The sequence below is a fragment of the Mus caroli genome, chromosome 6, assembly GCF_900094665.2.
Source record: "Mus caroli chromosome 6, CAROLI_EIJ_v1.1, whole genome shotgun sequence".
In the NCBI taxonomy this organism is placed as follows: Eukaryota; Metazoa; Chordata; class Mammalia; order Rodentia; family Muridae; genus Mus; species Mus caroli.
This window is the reverse complement of record NC_034575.1, coordinates 50343170-50358653: the sequence shown is the minus strand read 5'-3', so window position 1 is coordinate 50358653 and position 15484 is coordinate 50343170. Positions and strand designations below refer to the sequence as shown.

The window sequence follows — 15484 nt, the reverse complement described above, 5'->3', positions numbered from 1 at the left end:
AGAGAGAGAGAGAGAGAGAGAGAGAGAGAGAGAGAGAGAGAGAGAGAGAGAGAAAGTAAACTGAGAAATCCAAGAGAAGTATTTTTCAGAAAAGTATTTGAGAAAATTCTTCCTTCTAATTGACTTAACTTTTGGAGAACTTAAAAGAACTTATAGTCACAAATAATAGTGACTCTAAACCAACCAAGTGAAAGATCTGTATGACAAGAACTTCAAGTCTCTGAAGAAAGAAATCCAAGATCTCAGAATATAGAAAGATTTTCCATGCTCATGGATTGGCAGAATTAATATACAAAAATTACTATCTTGCCCAAAGCAATCTACAGATTTAATGTAATCCCATCAAAATTCCAACTCAATTTTTCATAGAGTTAGAAAGATCAATTTTCAAATTCAGTTGGAATAACATCATCAACAACAACAACAAAAAACAAAACAAAACAAAACAAAACAAAACAAAACAAAACAGGATAGCAGAAACTATTCTCAACAATAAAAGAACTTCTGGAGGAATCACCATCCCTGACCTCAAGCTGTATTACAGAGCAATAGTGATAAAAAAACAAAAAACAACAACAAAAAACCCTGCATGATAGTGATACAGTGACAGGCAGGTAGATCAATAGAAAAGAATTGAAGACCCAGAAATGAACCCACACACCTATGGTCACTTGATTTTAAAAAAAAATTATTTTCTTTATATACATTTCAAATGCTCTCCTGAAAGTTCCCTACACCCTCCCTCTGCCCTGCTCCCCTACCCACCCATTCCTGCTTCTTGGTCCTGGCATTCCCTTGTACTGGAGCATATAAAGTTTGTAATACCAAGGGGCCTCTCTTCCCTGTGATGACCGACTAGGCCATCTTCTGCTACATATGCAGCTAGAGATATGAGCTCTGGGGGTACTGGTTAGTTCATATTGTTGTTCCACCTATAGGGTTGCAGACCCCTTCAGCTCCTTGGGTGCTTTCTCTAGCTTCTCCATTGGGGGCCCTGTGTTCCATCTTATAGATGACTGTGAGCATCCACTTCTGTATTTGCCAGGCAGTGGCATAGTAGCCTCATATGAGACAGCTATAAAAGGGTCCCTTCAGCAAAGTCTTTCTGGCATATGCAATAGTGTTTGAGTTTGATGTCTGATTATGGGATGGATCCCCAGGTGGGGTAGTCTCTGGATAGTCCATCCTTTCATCTTAGCTCCAAACTTTGTCTCTGTAACTCCTTTCATGGGTATTTTGTTCCCTATTCTAAGGAGGAATGAAGTATCCAACCTCTTCTTCCCTCTTCTTGATTTTCTTATGTTTTGCAAATTGTATCTTGGGTATTCTATGTTTCTGGGCTAATATCCACTTATCAGTTAGTGCATATCTAATGACTTCTTTTGTGATTGGGTTACCTCACTAAGAATGATATCCTCCAGATACACCCATTTATCCAAGAATTTCATAAATCCATTGTTTTTAATAGCTGAGTAGTACTCCATTGTGTAAATGTACCACATTTTCTGTATCAATTCTTCTGTTGAGGGACATCTGGGTTCTTTCCAGCTTCTAGCTATTATAAATAAGGCTGCTATGAACATAGTGGAGTATGTGTTCTTATTACCAGTTGGGACTTCTTCTGGGTATATGCCCAGGAGAGGTATTGCTGGATCTTCCGGTAGAAGGAACTAAAACCATTCAGTGGGGGAAAGATAGCATTTTTAACAAATGGTGCTGGTTCAACTGGTGGTTAGCATATAGAAGAATTCCAATCAAATCATTCTTATCTCCTTGTACAAAGCTCAATTCCAAGTGGATCAAGGACCTCCATATAAAACCACATACCCTGAAATTTATAGAAGAGTAGAGCCTCAAACACATGGCCACAGGGGAAAATTTCCTGAAGAGAACACCAGTGGCTTATGCTCTAAGATCAAGAATCAACAAAGAGGAACTCATAAAATTACAAAGCTTCTGTAAGGTAAAGGACACTGCCAATAGGACAACACGGCAACCAACAGAAGATCTTTATCAACCCTACATCTGATAGAGGGTTAATATCCAATATATAAAAAGAACTCAAGAAGTTAGACATCAGAGAACCAAATAACCCTATTAGAAATGGGGTATATAGCTAAACAAAGAATTCTCAACTGAAGAATACTGAATGGCAGAGAANCACCTGAAAAAATGTTCAACATCCTTAGTCATCGGGGAAATGCAAATCAAAACAACCCTGAGATTCCACCTCACACCAGTCAGAATGGCTAAGATCAAAATCTCAGGTGACAGCAGATGCTGGAGCATGTGGAGAAAGAGGAGCACTCCTCCATTGCTGGTGGGATTGTAAGCTGGTACAACCACAACGGAAATCAGAGGTTCCTCAAAAAATTGGACATAGTACTATCTGAGGACCCAGCTATACCACTCTTGGGTATATACCCAAAAGATGCTCCAACATATAACAAGGACACATGCTCCACTACATTCATAGCAGCCTTTATATATATATATAATTGCCAGAAGCTGGAAAGAACCCAGATGTCCTTCAACAGAGGAATAGATTCAGAAAATGTGGTACATTTACACAATCAAGTACTACTTAGCTATAAAAACAACAAATTCATGAAACTCTTAGGCAAATGGATGGAATTAGAAAATATCATCCTGAGTGAGGTAACCCAGTCACAAAAGAACACACATGGTATGCACTCATTGATAAATGTATATTAACTCAAAAGCTCGGAATACCTAAGATACAATTCACAGATCCCATGAAGTTCAAGAAGAAGGAAGACCAAAGTGTGGATGATTCAGTCCTTCTTAGAAGAGGGAACAAAATGCTCAAGGGAGGAAATATGGAGACAAAGTGTGGAGCAGAGACTGAATCTCTGGTCATCCAGAGATTGCTCCACCTGTGGATCTATCCCATATACAGACACCAAACCCAGACACTATTGCAGATGTCAAGAAATGCTTGCTGACAGAAGTCAGATATAGCTGTCTCCTGAGAGGTTCTGCCAGAGCCTGACAAATACAAAGGCAGATGTTCCCAGCCAACCTTTGGACCGAACACAGGGTCCCCAGTGGAGGAGTTAGAGAAAGGACTGAAGGAGCTGAAGGGGTTTGCAACCCATAGAAAGAACAACAACAATATCAACCAACCAGATCCCTCCCCCCCCCCCCGCAGAGCTCCCAGGAACTAAACCAGCAACCAAGGAGTACACATGGAGGGACCCATGGCAGAGGATGTCCTTGTTGGACATTAATGGTAGAAGAGGCCCTTTATCTCGGGAAGGCTTGATGCCCCATTGTAGAGGAATGCCAGGGCAGGGAGGCAGGAGTGGATATGTGGGTTGGGGGAGCACCCTCATAGAGCAGGGGGAGGCAGGATGGGATGGGGATTTTGGAGGGGAAACCAAGAAAGGGGATGACATTTGAAATGTAAATAAATAAAATATCCAATAAAAATATGAAAAAAAACTTATTTCAGAATCATAATTTTGTAACTTCTCATCTAGATTTTCTCAAACTCTTTTATGTAATCCATGGAAGTGTACCTTGTTGGTCCGAGAGTGGTTCACATCTAAATGAGTTTGAAAAAGTTGTACTACCTTCCCTCTAGGAGCCCAAGGACTGTCAATCAACCCTGTTGTAAATAAATTGTTTACCCCAAGGACTGTCAATCAACCCTGTGGCAAGTAAATTGCTTACTACTAGGTTTCTTTCTCTCAATTTATTTGCTCAAGTACATGTTCTCCAAGAGGATCCGCTGAGATACCTTAGAGGTAGGTATTCTACTGGCCAGAAGCTAGCGAAACATGGCCAGTGCATGCTGGCAATAAGAACTAAATATAGTTAATCCACAGTTCACTAAGATATGAGTGATGAGTAGCTACCACCTGCATCTCAAGGCATAGATAGCAGCAGTCTAAGCAGCCTCTAATCGAGAAGAAGATTTCACTCAAAGCTTCATGATAAGCAGGCTGGGCTGTCTCTTGGGGAGTGGCTAGAGTAGTGTGACCCATGAGAGTGTTTCACCTTTGGGCTTACACAGGATTGCACATTCCACTGCCTTGGAGTTAGGAAGTCATGTGACTTGTTTTGGCCAATGACATCTGAGAAGACCTGTGATGAGTATAAATTCCCATTCCCACATTTCCTCTGCCATTGCAACTGGTGATATTCCAAGATTGTGGTAGATACAGGGCAAATCCTTCAGTGACACTGTGGGGCAGATCAGTCTTGCTTCTAAATATACATAGCAAACCATGGCAGACAATCAAAGAGGGATCAAGAAGTCAATTTTTCCTGTTTCAAGTCCCTTGGGGTTAAGTGGTATCACAAATAAACAGTAGCTTAATCTATCAAATACTGAGGCCCTCCCCAGTACTCAGTGCCAAGTGTTGAGATGTAATGCCACCAGCTCCCACTTACCATATAAGTCAGGGTTCTCAAAGTCCATCCGCTGCTTCTGTGCTTCAAGAAAAACATGGATGTTAATTCCTCTGGCTGCTGAGCTATAACCAAGGAACCGGGCTGGGATTTGTGTGCAGATATCTGGTTCATCAGCACCAAACCCCAAGTCCAAGAGAATCTCCACTGGATCTTTTTCCCAAAATTCCAGCCATTCAGGAATGCTGAGATTAAAAAATAAGAATATCTTTATGTATAACAGCCCATTTAACCATAGCCCATTTTATTCTACTTACCCAGTCTTCCAGAATTTGAGTGGAAGAGAAATTTGAAGAGACAAACAGATGCTGAGTTCACTACAACTCTCACACAGCTCACTTCGAAGCCAGTCAGATACCCAACCTACCAACAAGTGCCTGTGCTTTACAAACAAAAACTATGAGCTTATCCATCTGGTTTTCCTTTCCTACTGTGCAAGTGTTAAATCGGACAGGGCAGAAAGAGTAGGGAGTGGAAGTCATAGCACACGGGCAATCACCTTAAAGCAATGTCTGTTAGCAATCAAGGAAATAGAACATACAATATCACCAACAACCTGAAAGTGGATACCCAAAGAATTTTTTTTTCTAAGTATCAGTCTGGGGCATCCTTAGCTACACCAATCTGACAAGGATATTACTGAATGCACACCATAGGTTCAACATTTCCAAATAACATTTTCAAATCACTAGGTAGGGTTAGAATATGTTCTGGTTTTTATTTCTTTATATTTTGTCTTGACTTGGCCAAAAACAACAAATCCTTTTGTTAAATAGTTCTAGTCTGTGTTGGTACAGAAATTAGGAATAAATTATCTAGAAATTTTATGTATACCAATTCATTTCTCACTCAAAATTTCTGGTACTTGACCTTCCAAATGCTGTGGGAACTAAGATTTCTCAAAAGGTTTCAGAGGGTTTTCTTGTGTTTCGTGAAGGTTTTTGCTTGCCTTTACTTCCCATGGTACTCTCAAAAGCTTGTTTGAGAAGCAGAAAATTAGATAATTTTCTCTCTAGAGCTTCAGTTTCATCAGTCCCTGGGCAAGCCCCCTTCCCTTGGGCTTGTATCATGTTCACAATTTCTAATGTCACTTACAGATTTGATGGTTTGCCTTCTGACTCAATCAAAGACAAAAAAGGCAGGCTAGGAACCCTCATTGAGGGGTCTAAATGGCTTTGGCTAGGATACCTTAATCATTAAAATGATTTGGAAGGCTGCAGCGACAATCAGTTGGTTGTATGCCATGGACAAATTGATATAAAGAAGGTTCGAATGAGTAATTAGTTTGGAGAGAATCCTAAATTCCACATGAAAATTTAATTTATTATCTATTGGCCCCACTGTATAAATCTTTATTCAGTCTATTCTTACTAATTTCTTTTTGAACATCTGTAGTACTCTAAGCTCTGGGGCAAGGTACAACACAAAGTAAACAAAGACTGTCCCTGACTCCCAAAGGGTACAGTGTCATGGATATCAATATGAATATTGATTGGCTTGCCACTAAACATATTATTGAATCATTATTAAAATATCATTAACTTGCAATATATTTAATAGCACAATAAATAAATGAAACAAATGTATCTTTTAGAAAGTAAATCATTACATGTAAATCTTTGTTCTAAGTCCTTACCCTACTCCCACTAAGTCCATGGGTCTCTCTCCAGGTCTTAGTCTAGATGAGTATAGACATGTTTTATAAATTTTACCTGTTACTCTTGTCAAGATTAATGTGGTCTCTGTATCTTTTTACAGCTTATAGTTGTCTTAAAATATGACTCAGTGATAGTTCTAATGGGTAGAGTTGCAGTTCCTATACACCCTACTTGTTTTGTCAACAAATGAAATTGCAGCAACTATAGATCTAACCATTCATTAGATATTTCCCAGTGACAGACAGTTAACCTCCTTTCCAACTTCACTGTCTTTTAAAATGTACTCTTAAAAATAGGATTTGGAATTCCTTTGTTCTCCCTCTCATCCTTTAATTTAACAAGTATTTCTCAAGTAGATATTTTTAATTTAACAAAGCCAATTGTTGAGCTGAATCATCTATCTTGATGAAAGTTCCTGGAAATCACATACCTTTGAGGCACACCTGTGGTGGAATAACACGAGTTGAAACTAGTCCCTCTGGACAGGGAAGGAGTCTCTGAGAACTGATGTAGAGATCTAGAAGACAAGGGGATCAAAGATGAGTCATATTGTTTAGATTCTCCCAGAAGGTCCTTGGGATGATGTCCTTTCTCAAGGAATCATTTTTGTTTCCTCCTGTTTCTAATAACCCCACAGTGGGTGCACCTTGGAAGGAGACAGTGTGTGTAGCAGAGGGGTGCTCCTCCTTTCTGAGCATTGTTATAGAATGTGTGAGAATTTAAGTGTTAGGTGACTGTGAGTGTTTATAAAGGTGACAGAATGCCTCACTCTTGACAGATGGCAAATCATTGGGGGACCATTCTGGAACACAGCTTTGCCAGGCTCCAACTTGAGGGAAGAAGTTAATATTATGTGATGAAAGATCTACAGCAAACAACCACTGGAGGTACTCCACGTCATTTCTCAAAATGAAGAAGGATTTCACAGTACATGGCTAACAGTCTCTAACCTGTGTCCCCAGAGTCCCCCATGACCCACCATACGCAATAGTAATGAAGTCCCTTACTACCCAAGACAATGAGAATCACCATATTTAGTATACCTCTATTGCAAAACATTTTAAAGCACTTCCAAAGAAAATTGAACTGTATTATAATACAATTCTATTTTATGTAGCTTAGGCATATCATGGATCATATTAGACAGTTGGCATACAATTAAAATTTATCAAACAACACTCTGCAGATGTCAATGTTCCCAAGGAGACAAGGTTACTAAACTTGAGTTGCTAAATTTGTTTTAGTCCTGTCCGTACTGAGTAAGAACATCTGGACCCTGCCTCTCTATTTAATTGTATCTTTTCATTAACAATGAAAAAGAACACGTTTCTGAATAATACGAATTCTACACTTAAATGGCGGTAGATCTTGACAGAAGAGGAAAACTTATTTATTTATTTACTTATTATTGCCTTATGTACTGGTTAGTATTTTTTTTCTCAACTTGCCTCACAAAATAAAGACACTTGTCAAAAGGAACCCCTGAATGGGGAGTTGCCACTATCTGATTGGCCTATGGAAATGTATGCAGGGCATTTTCTTGATTGTTTCTGGATGAAGGAAATTCTAGTCTACTGTGGATAAATCCATCCCTAGGCAGGGGAGCTCAGGCTGTATAAGAAAGGTAGCTGAGCAAGCCACATTCCCCTGTGTTCTTGTTTCAGTCCCTGCCTCCAGGTTCCTGCTCCAGTTTCCCTAAGTGAAAGACTATAACTTGTAAACCAGCAAAATCCTTTCCTCCTTCAAGCTGCTTTTGATCATCAGTGTTTTATCACAGTGTCAGAGAGGCAAACTACCATACCTCATCTCTCTTTCTTTAAATTCCAGGGCTTTTTCCGCATTTGAGGGCTACGTTCATTTTGCAGTGTTTAGTAGAACAACATAGGAGTAGCCCTGGACTTAGATCCAGAGAAATCCATGAATGCTTGCAGGTTTGATTCAATCATGTGGACATGAGCTTGACCCTAAATCCAGCTCTCAGTCTCCTCTTTGAGCTCCCTGGGAGTTTTTTTGTTTTTGCTTTTGTTTTGCTTTGCTCTAAAATCATATAATTGCATCAGATCAAACAAACAAACAAACAGAAAAACCTAATCACTTAAGGGAGGGGGAACTGTGAAATGTGTGTACCTCAGCACTCCACATTTAGATTTCTGGAAGGATTCTGACCTTACAAGATGATCCAATATCAGGAAGTAGTTCCTAGTCTCAAAGAGCTCAGTCAATCCCGGCATCTGTTGAACCAGACTGTCCCTTAGCATCATCTAAAGGGTTTGCAAAGAATAGTTTTGAGCCTCAGCTATGAATTTCAGTTCAGCGCGTCTTAGGTGAGCTTTGATACTAAGGGTCCAGCTCATGCTGCTGTACTGGGGAGCACACTCTGAAATCGACTTTCTCCTCCACTCGAGACACACTGCTTCCCAACAGCATCTAAACAGTCAGTAAGTAGTGCCCTGCACCACCGGTTCCAGACAAACCTGTGACAACGATACTACCTTCGGTGAATTGATGCACTGCAGTAGGATGCATTTATGCAAATATTGTAACTAAGTTTCACAGCAGGTCAGCATTTGTCGATTTAATCCTCTTATTCCTTTATGATATTTAAGGAAGCTCTAACTCTGCCACGGTCAGCGAAAATGCTCTAATCATAGTGGCTGAGATATTTCCTGAGATCCTGAAATCTCTACAATTATTTAGAAGAAATATTCTCATTGTTTCTGCTTCAGTGATGTAGCTGTTGAATTTCAAAGTGAAGCGACTGATTCGGCTACGTACCTCATGTAGTCTTTCACGGTCATTTGAATGATTCCTTGTTCATGCAAAGAAGCTGCAATTACAAAAAAAAAAAAAAAAAAAGGAAAAAGAAAAGAGAAAAGATAGGGTTAAACATGATTGTCATACATGGCTCCAGGAGAACCTTTGTGGGAGAGGATTCCTATCCAGGGGTGTTACCTGGCACTGTATCTCTGAGGTGAACAGGACCTAGACAATGTTAAATCATGTGAGGGTCGGTGGGCACTCAGTGTGGGGAGCAGGGAATTGGGATCAGCAGCAAACAGGAAACTTAGCAAAGATTTCATAGGAAAGATGCCATTTGTATTTTGAAGTGGGGTTAGAATTTTCTGGACAAAGGTGTAGCTTTAGAGATAATTAAAACGGCATCTGCAGCAGGTGGGAAGCACTGTTCTGGGGGTATTCGCACAGGATAACTCAGGGTGCTCTGGCAAGATCACAGGTAGAAGATGGTCAAGGCTAGCATGCAGGGAACATTCAGCAGGCACCCAGCTCTACCATTCATTTGTATCATCTGGTCCTTTCTATACCATTCAGTTTAGGTCCTACCCTTGTTTTTCAACAGAATGCATGAAAAAGTAGTCATACTTCCCTAACTATATATATATATATATATATATAGTCAAAGATAGCAAAGTTAAGGAATTTATTAGTACCTTTATTATTGATTACAGCAGTAACTGTTTATTTTGCACTAACTGTGTGAGGTACTGTGCAAAGCCTGCCAGTTATGCCTTTTTTAAAAATTAATTTTCAAAAAGATATATTTATTTTATTCTATGTGCATAAGTGTTTGCCTTCATATAGGCATGTACAGTGCTTCTGAGGAGTCCAGAAAAGAACATCAGGTGTCCTGGAACTAGAGTTAAGAATAGTTTTAATCTACCTCGTGGGTGCTGGCATCTGAACTCGGATCATTTGCAAAATATGTAGAAAGCATTCTTAATTGCTAAGTCATGTCTTCAGCTCTTACACAATCTTCCAAGTCCTCACAATAAGTCCTTAAAATGGGGCTTGTTATTTTACACTTAAGGGAGAAGGAAAGGAGAGATCACAGTTACATAAACTTCTCCTGGCCAGTAAAATGCCACAGCTTATTTTGGTTTGCTGCTGTTGTTGTTTTCTTTCTTTCCAAAACACCACACTGCCAACAGAATGTCCCGTAGTGTGTTTAAAAGCCAAAAAGACAGATTTACATTTATGTACCAGGATATGAAAATCCATTGTTTTAAGCAAAACACTGTATGTGATGAAGACGGTACTGAGGGTCCAGTTGCCTGGTAGATGCAAGAAGGATGGTGTTGGGGACAAAATGTTGGTTGGACATCATAGGGGACACTTAAAAGTCACTGTAGTATTCACACTGTGTCACAACATAGCATGTCAATAATACCTACAAAAGAAGTATTCAGATCATGGTCAAATTTAACCTAACGTCCACCAGACTTCCCACTCCTGGTTGTCCTGTTATAGCATGTGACATGTATGAGTGTCAATGTTGCCACCCATACTGTGAAAAAAAATAAAGCTTGCCTCTGCTGAAAAGAAAGAACAGGGGAAGGTTTAAATGGAAAACCCTGACAGAAGGAAGCATAAGGAAGGCCATTGCATGTGATGAAAGGCCTTTTAGTCTGGAGCCAAGATTACTGTCCAGGTAGTGAGTCCCTGCATGACTTCAAGGTCCCTAGGAACTTGACTGTGGGTTTCAAGTTTGGAGAGTAAAGGTAAGAAGACTCACTCATTACTGATGTTTTTGTTTGTTTGTTTGTTTGTTTTCCTATTGCTGTTGTAAGACGGGCTCTCCCTATGAACTCCAAGCTAGACTTGCAGTCATCTCTTCCTATCTCAGGCTCTCCAGGGCTGGGAGTCCAGGTGCATAGCATCATACTTTAAAGAGGGTTTAAAAGTGCAGCTATCCTGCTACATGACCTAGAGCAATAAAGACTGGAAGCATATAAATGCTATGTGGGTAAGTAGATGATTTTGCTTCTTTGTTTCTGTGTTTGTTTGACACAGCCTCTCACTATGTAGCTCTGGGTTTCCTAGAACTTATTATGTAGACAGCCATGGACTTAACACACAGAAACCCATCCATACCTCCCTCCCAAGACTTAGGATTAAAGGTATGTGCCACAGCTTAAATAGAGGATTTTAAGCAAGCCAAACATGTACAATTACACTTTAAAGAGTTGGTGAGAGTAATACATAGAATGTATAGCAAAGCAAGGGGGACCCTCACAGGAATAAAGTAGGTTGAGAAACAATTCATTTGAAAGGATGTGACCCAGCCTGGAGCTCTTGTACAATACTCTTATCCTAGTCCAGTGGTAGTTATGACTAATAAACTACATCACTGTTTCACTGAGCCTAGATAGACTTTCTAAATCTTCACATTACAGATTTTCATGTGAGGAGAAGGACTTGATCATAATGTTAACAAGTAGCTATTTGAGGAGACATAAACTTGAAGGGGAAATCAATCAATAAATAAAGTCATTGCTACTTCACAGAGTATTCTAGGGAATGTGATGCTGCATTTAGACACCAGTGTAAGCTAGAGTTCATAAACAAAGTTTACTCAGTACCGACCTCTCGCCTGCACAGGCATTATTAATCCATAGTGGCTCACTTGTGCACTAAAATCAATTCAGTCTTGGAGCGTCTCAAGATTACAAAATCGCAGACAATTGAGTGAAGTTGTCAGTGGAAAGAAATCTGATTTACCACCTTATTAATCATGTCATAAAAGCAAGCGCAGTACAAATTGTAGGCAATTACATGAAGAGGATGTCATGATGAATTAAGTAGCTAGTTGCCAAATGGAAGGTAAAATAAAGTCTATTTAACATTTTGAGCAAACTTCCCTCTTTCCTTCCCCTCTTTCTATAGGTACAGCCTCTATTATTACTTTGTAATCTATAGAGTAAGCACCTCTTGGACTAGCTCATCAGGAGAATTCTGATTTTTGGATTAGTTTTGTTATTTGTTTGTTTATTTGTTTGTTGTTCTTCTGTACAGTTCTCCCCATGGAAGAACTCTGTGGTTCTGAGAAATTTGGCTACATTTTTTTTGCCACGTGGCTGCACTTGAGCTGCCCTGGCCCTTTCAAATTATCTGTCCTGGGTGTCCTAGAAAATGTAAATGAATGTGTACATTCAGGCAGGCGTCTGGCACTGTGGCCACAATGAATTGCTCAAACTGTCAGAGAGAAACTGATCCATTTTCTGATATTGATAAGAGTTAACTTCCCAAAAACTTAGGATACCCAAGATATAAGATACAATTTGTGACACTCATGAAACTCAAGAAGAACGAAGACTAAAGTGTGGACACTTTGCCCCTTCTTAGAATTGGGAACAAAACACCCATGGAAGGAGTTACAGAGACAAAGTTTGGAGCTGNNACNAAAGGATGGACCATCTAGAGACTGCCATATCNNGGGATCCATCCCATAATCAGCCTCCAAACNCTGACACCATTGCATACACTAGCAAGATTTTGCTGAAAGGACCCAGATATAGCTGTCTCTTGTGAGACTATGCAGGGGCCTAGCAAACACAGAAGTGGATGCTCACAGTCAACTATTGGATGGATCACAGGGCCCCCAATGGAGGAGCTAGAGAAAGTACCCAAGGAGCTAAAGGGATCTGCAACCCTATAGGTGGAACAACAATATGAACTAACCAGTACCCCCCGGAGCTCATGTCTCTAGCTGCATATGTCCTAGTCAGCCATCAGTGGAAAGAGAGGCCCATTGGTTGTACAAACTTTATATGCCTCAGTATAGGGGAACGCCAGGGCCAAGAAGTGGGAGTGGGTGGGTAGGGGAGTGGGGTGGGAGGGTATGGGGGACTTTTGGGATAGCACTGGAAATGTAAATGAAGAAAATACCTAATTAAAAAAAAAGGAGAGTTAACTTAGCCTTGCTACATTTTAAAAAACCATAACCCTGAAGAAAATGCAGTCACCCAGAAAATTCTAGTCACTGGACTCTGAATCCTCATGCCCTAGAATTCTTCATGAGATTTTAGTGGCTACACAAACAACAGAGCACATCCCTCTGCATGATGCTGTAGTGAGGATCCAGCTGGCTGCCAGGACACAAAGGGCAGCCAGCATCCAGGGAAAAAACAAGTTCCTGAAAGTTAGCATGTGTTCTGTGGAATGTGATGGGGGCCAGGCTTGCTCACAGTAGGGTTTCCAGATACACAGGAAACCTTACACCTTCAGCACCAGCTAGGGGGAGAGCTTTCTGGTCCTGCAACCACATCCTGTGAGGCACCATCACCAGTTAGAAGACAGTTGCTCCCTTACCTCAATTTCAGCATCATGACAGTACATGTGCAGCTACTCAAGTGCCTTCCTAGACTCCTGATACTTTTCTCAATACTTCTGGAAATGACCCAACAATCTGACTCTGCCAGTGCATTCAGACACAGAGCCCTTTGAGCTGCCAAGTTGAGAGTCTGAAGAAAATTTAGCACAGGACACCTGATAAGACTTTTAAAAGTAAGCCTGATTTTTAAAAACTGTTAAAAAGTTATTACAATTATTAGGCTCACTCACTGATTTCTAGTCCACATTCCCCACCTCTCTCCGTCCCAGGAGACCAGTTTCTGTTCTCATAGTGCTTCTGTGACGATGTCTTGAATCTACAGAAGCAACAGCTGGCCTCCCAGCACGTGGACACACTTGTAGAAAGTCTTGCCTAGAGCACTATTCCTTGGTTTTTGTTGTTGTTGTTTTCTGATTTGTAAGATAAACTTTCTGGATGCCTCGGTCAGGCTTGTCAAGGTCAAGAAGGCTTCTCTGGCCTGGTACCAAGATGATCCTGAAGGAGAGGCACAAGCAGGTGGCTCATGGGGTGCCAGTTCTCACAGGGATTGGAACTCCAAGACTTTCCTTAAAACTTGGAAGTGGCTGCAGCACTTGCCCAGGTGTCTTTAGGGTAGCAATCTGTTGACGGCAGCCTACACTCCAATTTTCTTGTCTTTATGTTGCCTGCTTCATTAGTGATTATCTGCATGGCTCCTTGAAGCATTTGCTACCTCAAATGAGAACAAAAATCTGAAGCATGGGGAACACCACAGCAGGAAGGAAACCCTCCCCTATTATCCTAGATGTCCTGAAACTTCTGTAGACATCAGGCTTAAGGTTGTATGTGCAATAGGTGGAACATACCTGCATCTATGATGCTATGCCACACCCTGGTAGCTGGGCAGTTACAGTGCTACACTCCATCTTGTTTGGCTTACATGCTTTCTCTACCATTTCCCCCTCCAGGACCCCTCCTTTGATTTATAATACTAGCTGGAAGCCTTTGGAGAAGGTGAAACAAAGGTCAGCGAATTCCTGCTAGCCACAGTTCCCATTAAAGTGAGAACAAAAGTCTCTGCTCTGTTGATTTCATTCTCGTCTGTGGTTAAAATTCCAATTCTGCTTCCTTCTAGATATAATCTCTAGCCATCCGCCCTACTGTTAGGTGGACTTGTGCCATCTGAAGCAGCAGATACCGCACTTAACCCTGCACAATGTATTACTGAAGAAGATGCAGTCAGATCTGCAGAAGGCACTAATTAGCACCTTTGTTGGCTTAGAAAGCATTTTTTATTTTGGTTTTCCTAAGCATTTCTGACTGATTCATGGAAGACATTTGGTTCTTTGGAATATCGTCCAATAGACTAATCAAATTACAGTTCTGCAATGCTCTAAAATAATAGCATTCTGTAGCTTTCTGCAAATTTAACTCTTGCCTGACCAGGACACTTTGTAGGGGTAATCCACAGTGTGTTAGCTTGGTATGGATAACTATTAACCCATGTCCTTACCCCAAACAGACCCTTACATATTGGCTAACACTTGAATTCAACATCTTAAAGCTATTTGGAATCATATTCTCATTCCTTCTATCCATTTATTTCTTTTCCTCCCATTTCAAACTTGACACCAGTGGAAGCCATTGCTGTAAGCCTAAGTCTGTAACAGCTCCTGCTCAAGATGTAACAGCCATTCCCATAGCCAGGAACATCTGTTTCCTTGTTGTAGTAAGGTCATAGGCCACTCCAGTAGAGATGCTCATCAAAAGTTGCTCAGGACTCTCTTCTAAGCAAAGACAGGACATTAAAATCTTATTGATCGCAGACCTCAGTTACAATTACCCATTTGAAAGGAGGCTGTAGATGGCGTTCCTATGCCAAGCCCATCCTGAGACTGCATGTGATTCTTCCTCTCTGGAATTTCAGAAATCTATCATCTGAGTACATCTTATTTAAAACAAAAATTTCTGTCTCCCTCACTGCACAAAACATTTCCTCAAAATGATCTCCTTCCATATGTGTTCCTGCATACATTTAACTTTCTTTCATCTCTTTGTCTTGTTCAAACTCCTTACTTTCATTACATTGAATGGTCTTGCTTTGCCTCATTGTTTTCTTAATTTTTCATTGACTAGGTCTAGTCTTCTGAGAAAGCTTCCTAGCCTGATAGCATCATCCTTGTTTTTTTTTTTTTTTTTTTTTTTTTTTTTCGAGACAGGGTTTCTCTGTATAGCCCTGGCTGTCCTTAGTGGTGAGGTGTGTTTCTTGGATGGAGCAGAA

At 40.5% G+C, this 15484-nt stretch overlaps 1 protein-coding gene across 1 annotated transcript in view; it reads right to left on the bottom strand.

Moving 5' to 3' along the window:
* The window catches only part of Itprid1 (ITPR interacting domain containing 1), a 138332-nt gene that overhangs the window by 81352 nt on the left and 41496 nt on the right, over positions 1 to 15484 (bottom strand). The window contains exons 5-7 of the mRNA XM_021165730.1: positions 8871 to 8922; positions 6526 to 6612; positions 4420 to 4622 (exon numbers count right to left, since the gene is read on the bottom strand). Of these exons, the coding sequence (XP_021021389.1) occupies positions 4420 to 4622; positions 6526 to 6612; positions 8871 to 8922 (342 nt within the window). The remainder of the gene's footprint in view (positions 1 to 4419; positions 4623 to 6525; positions 6613 to 8870; positions 8923 to 15484) is intronic.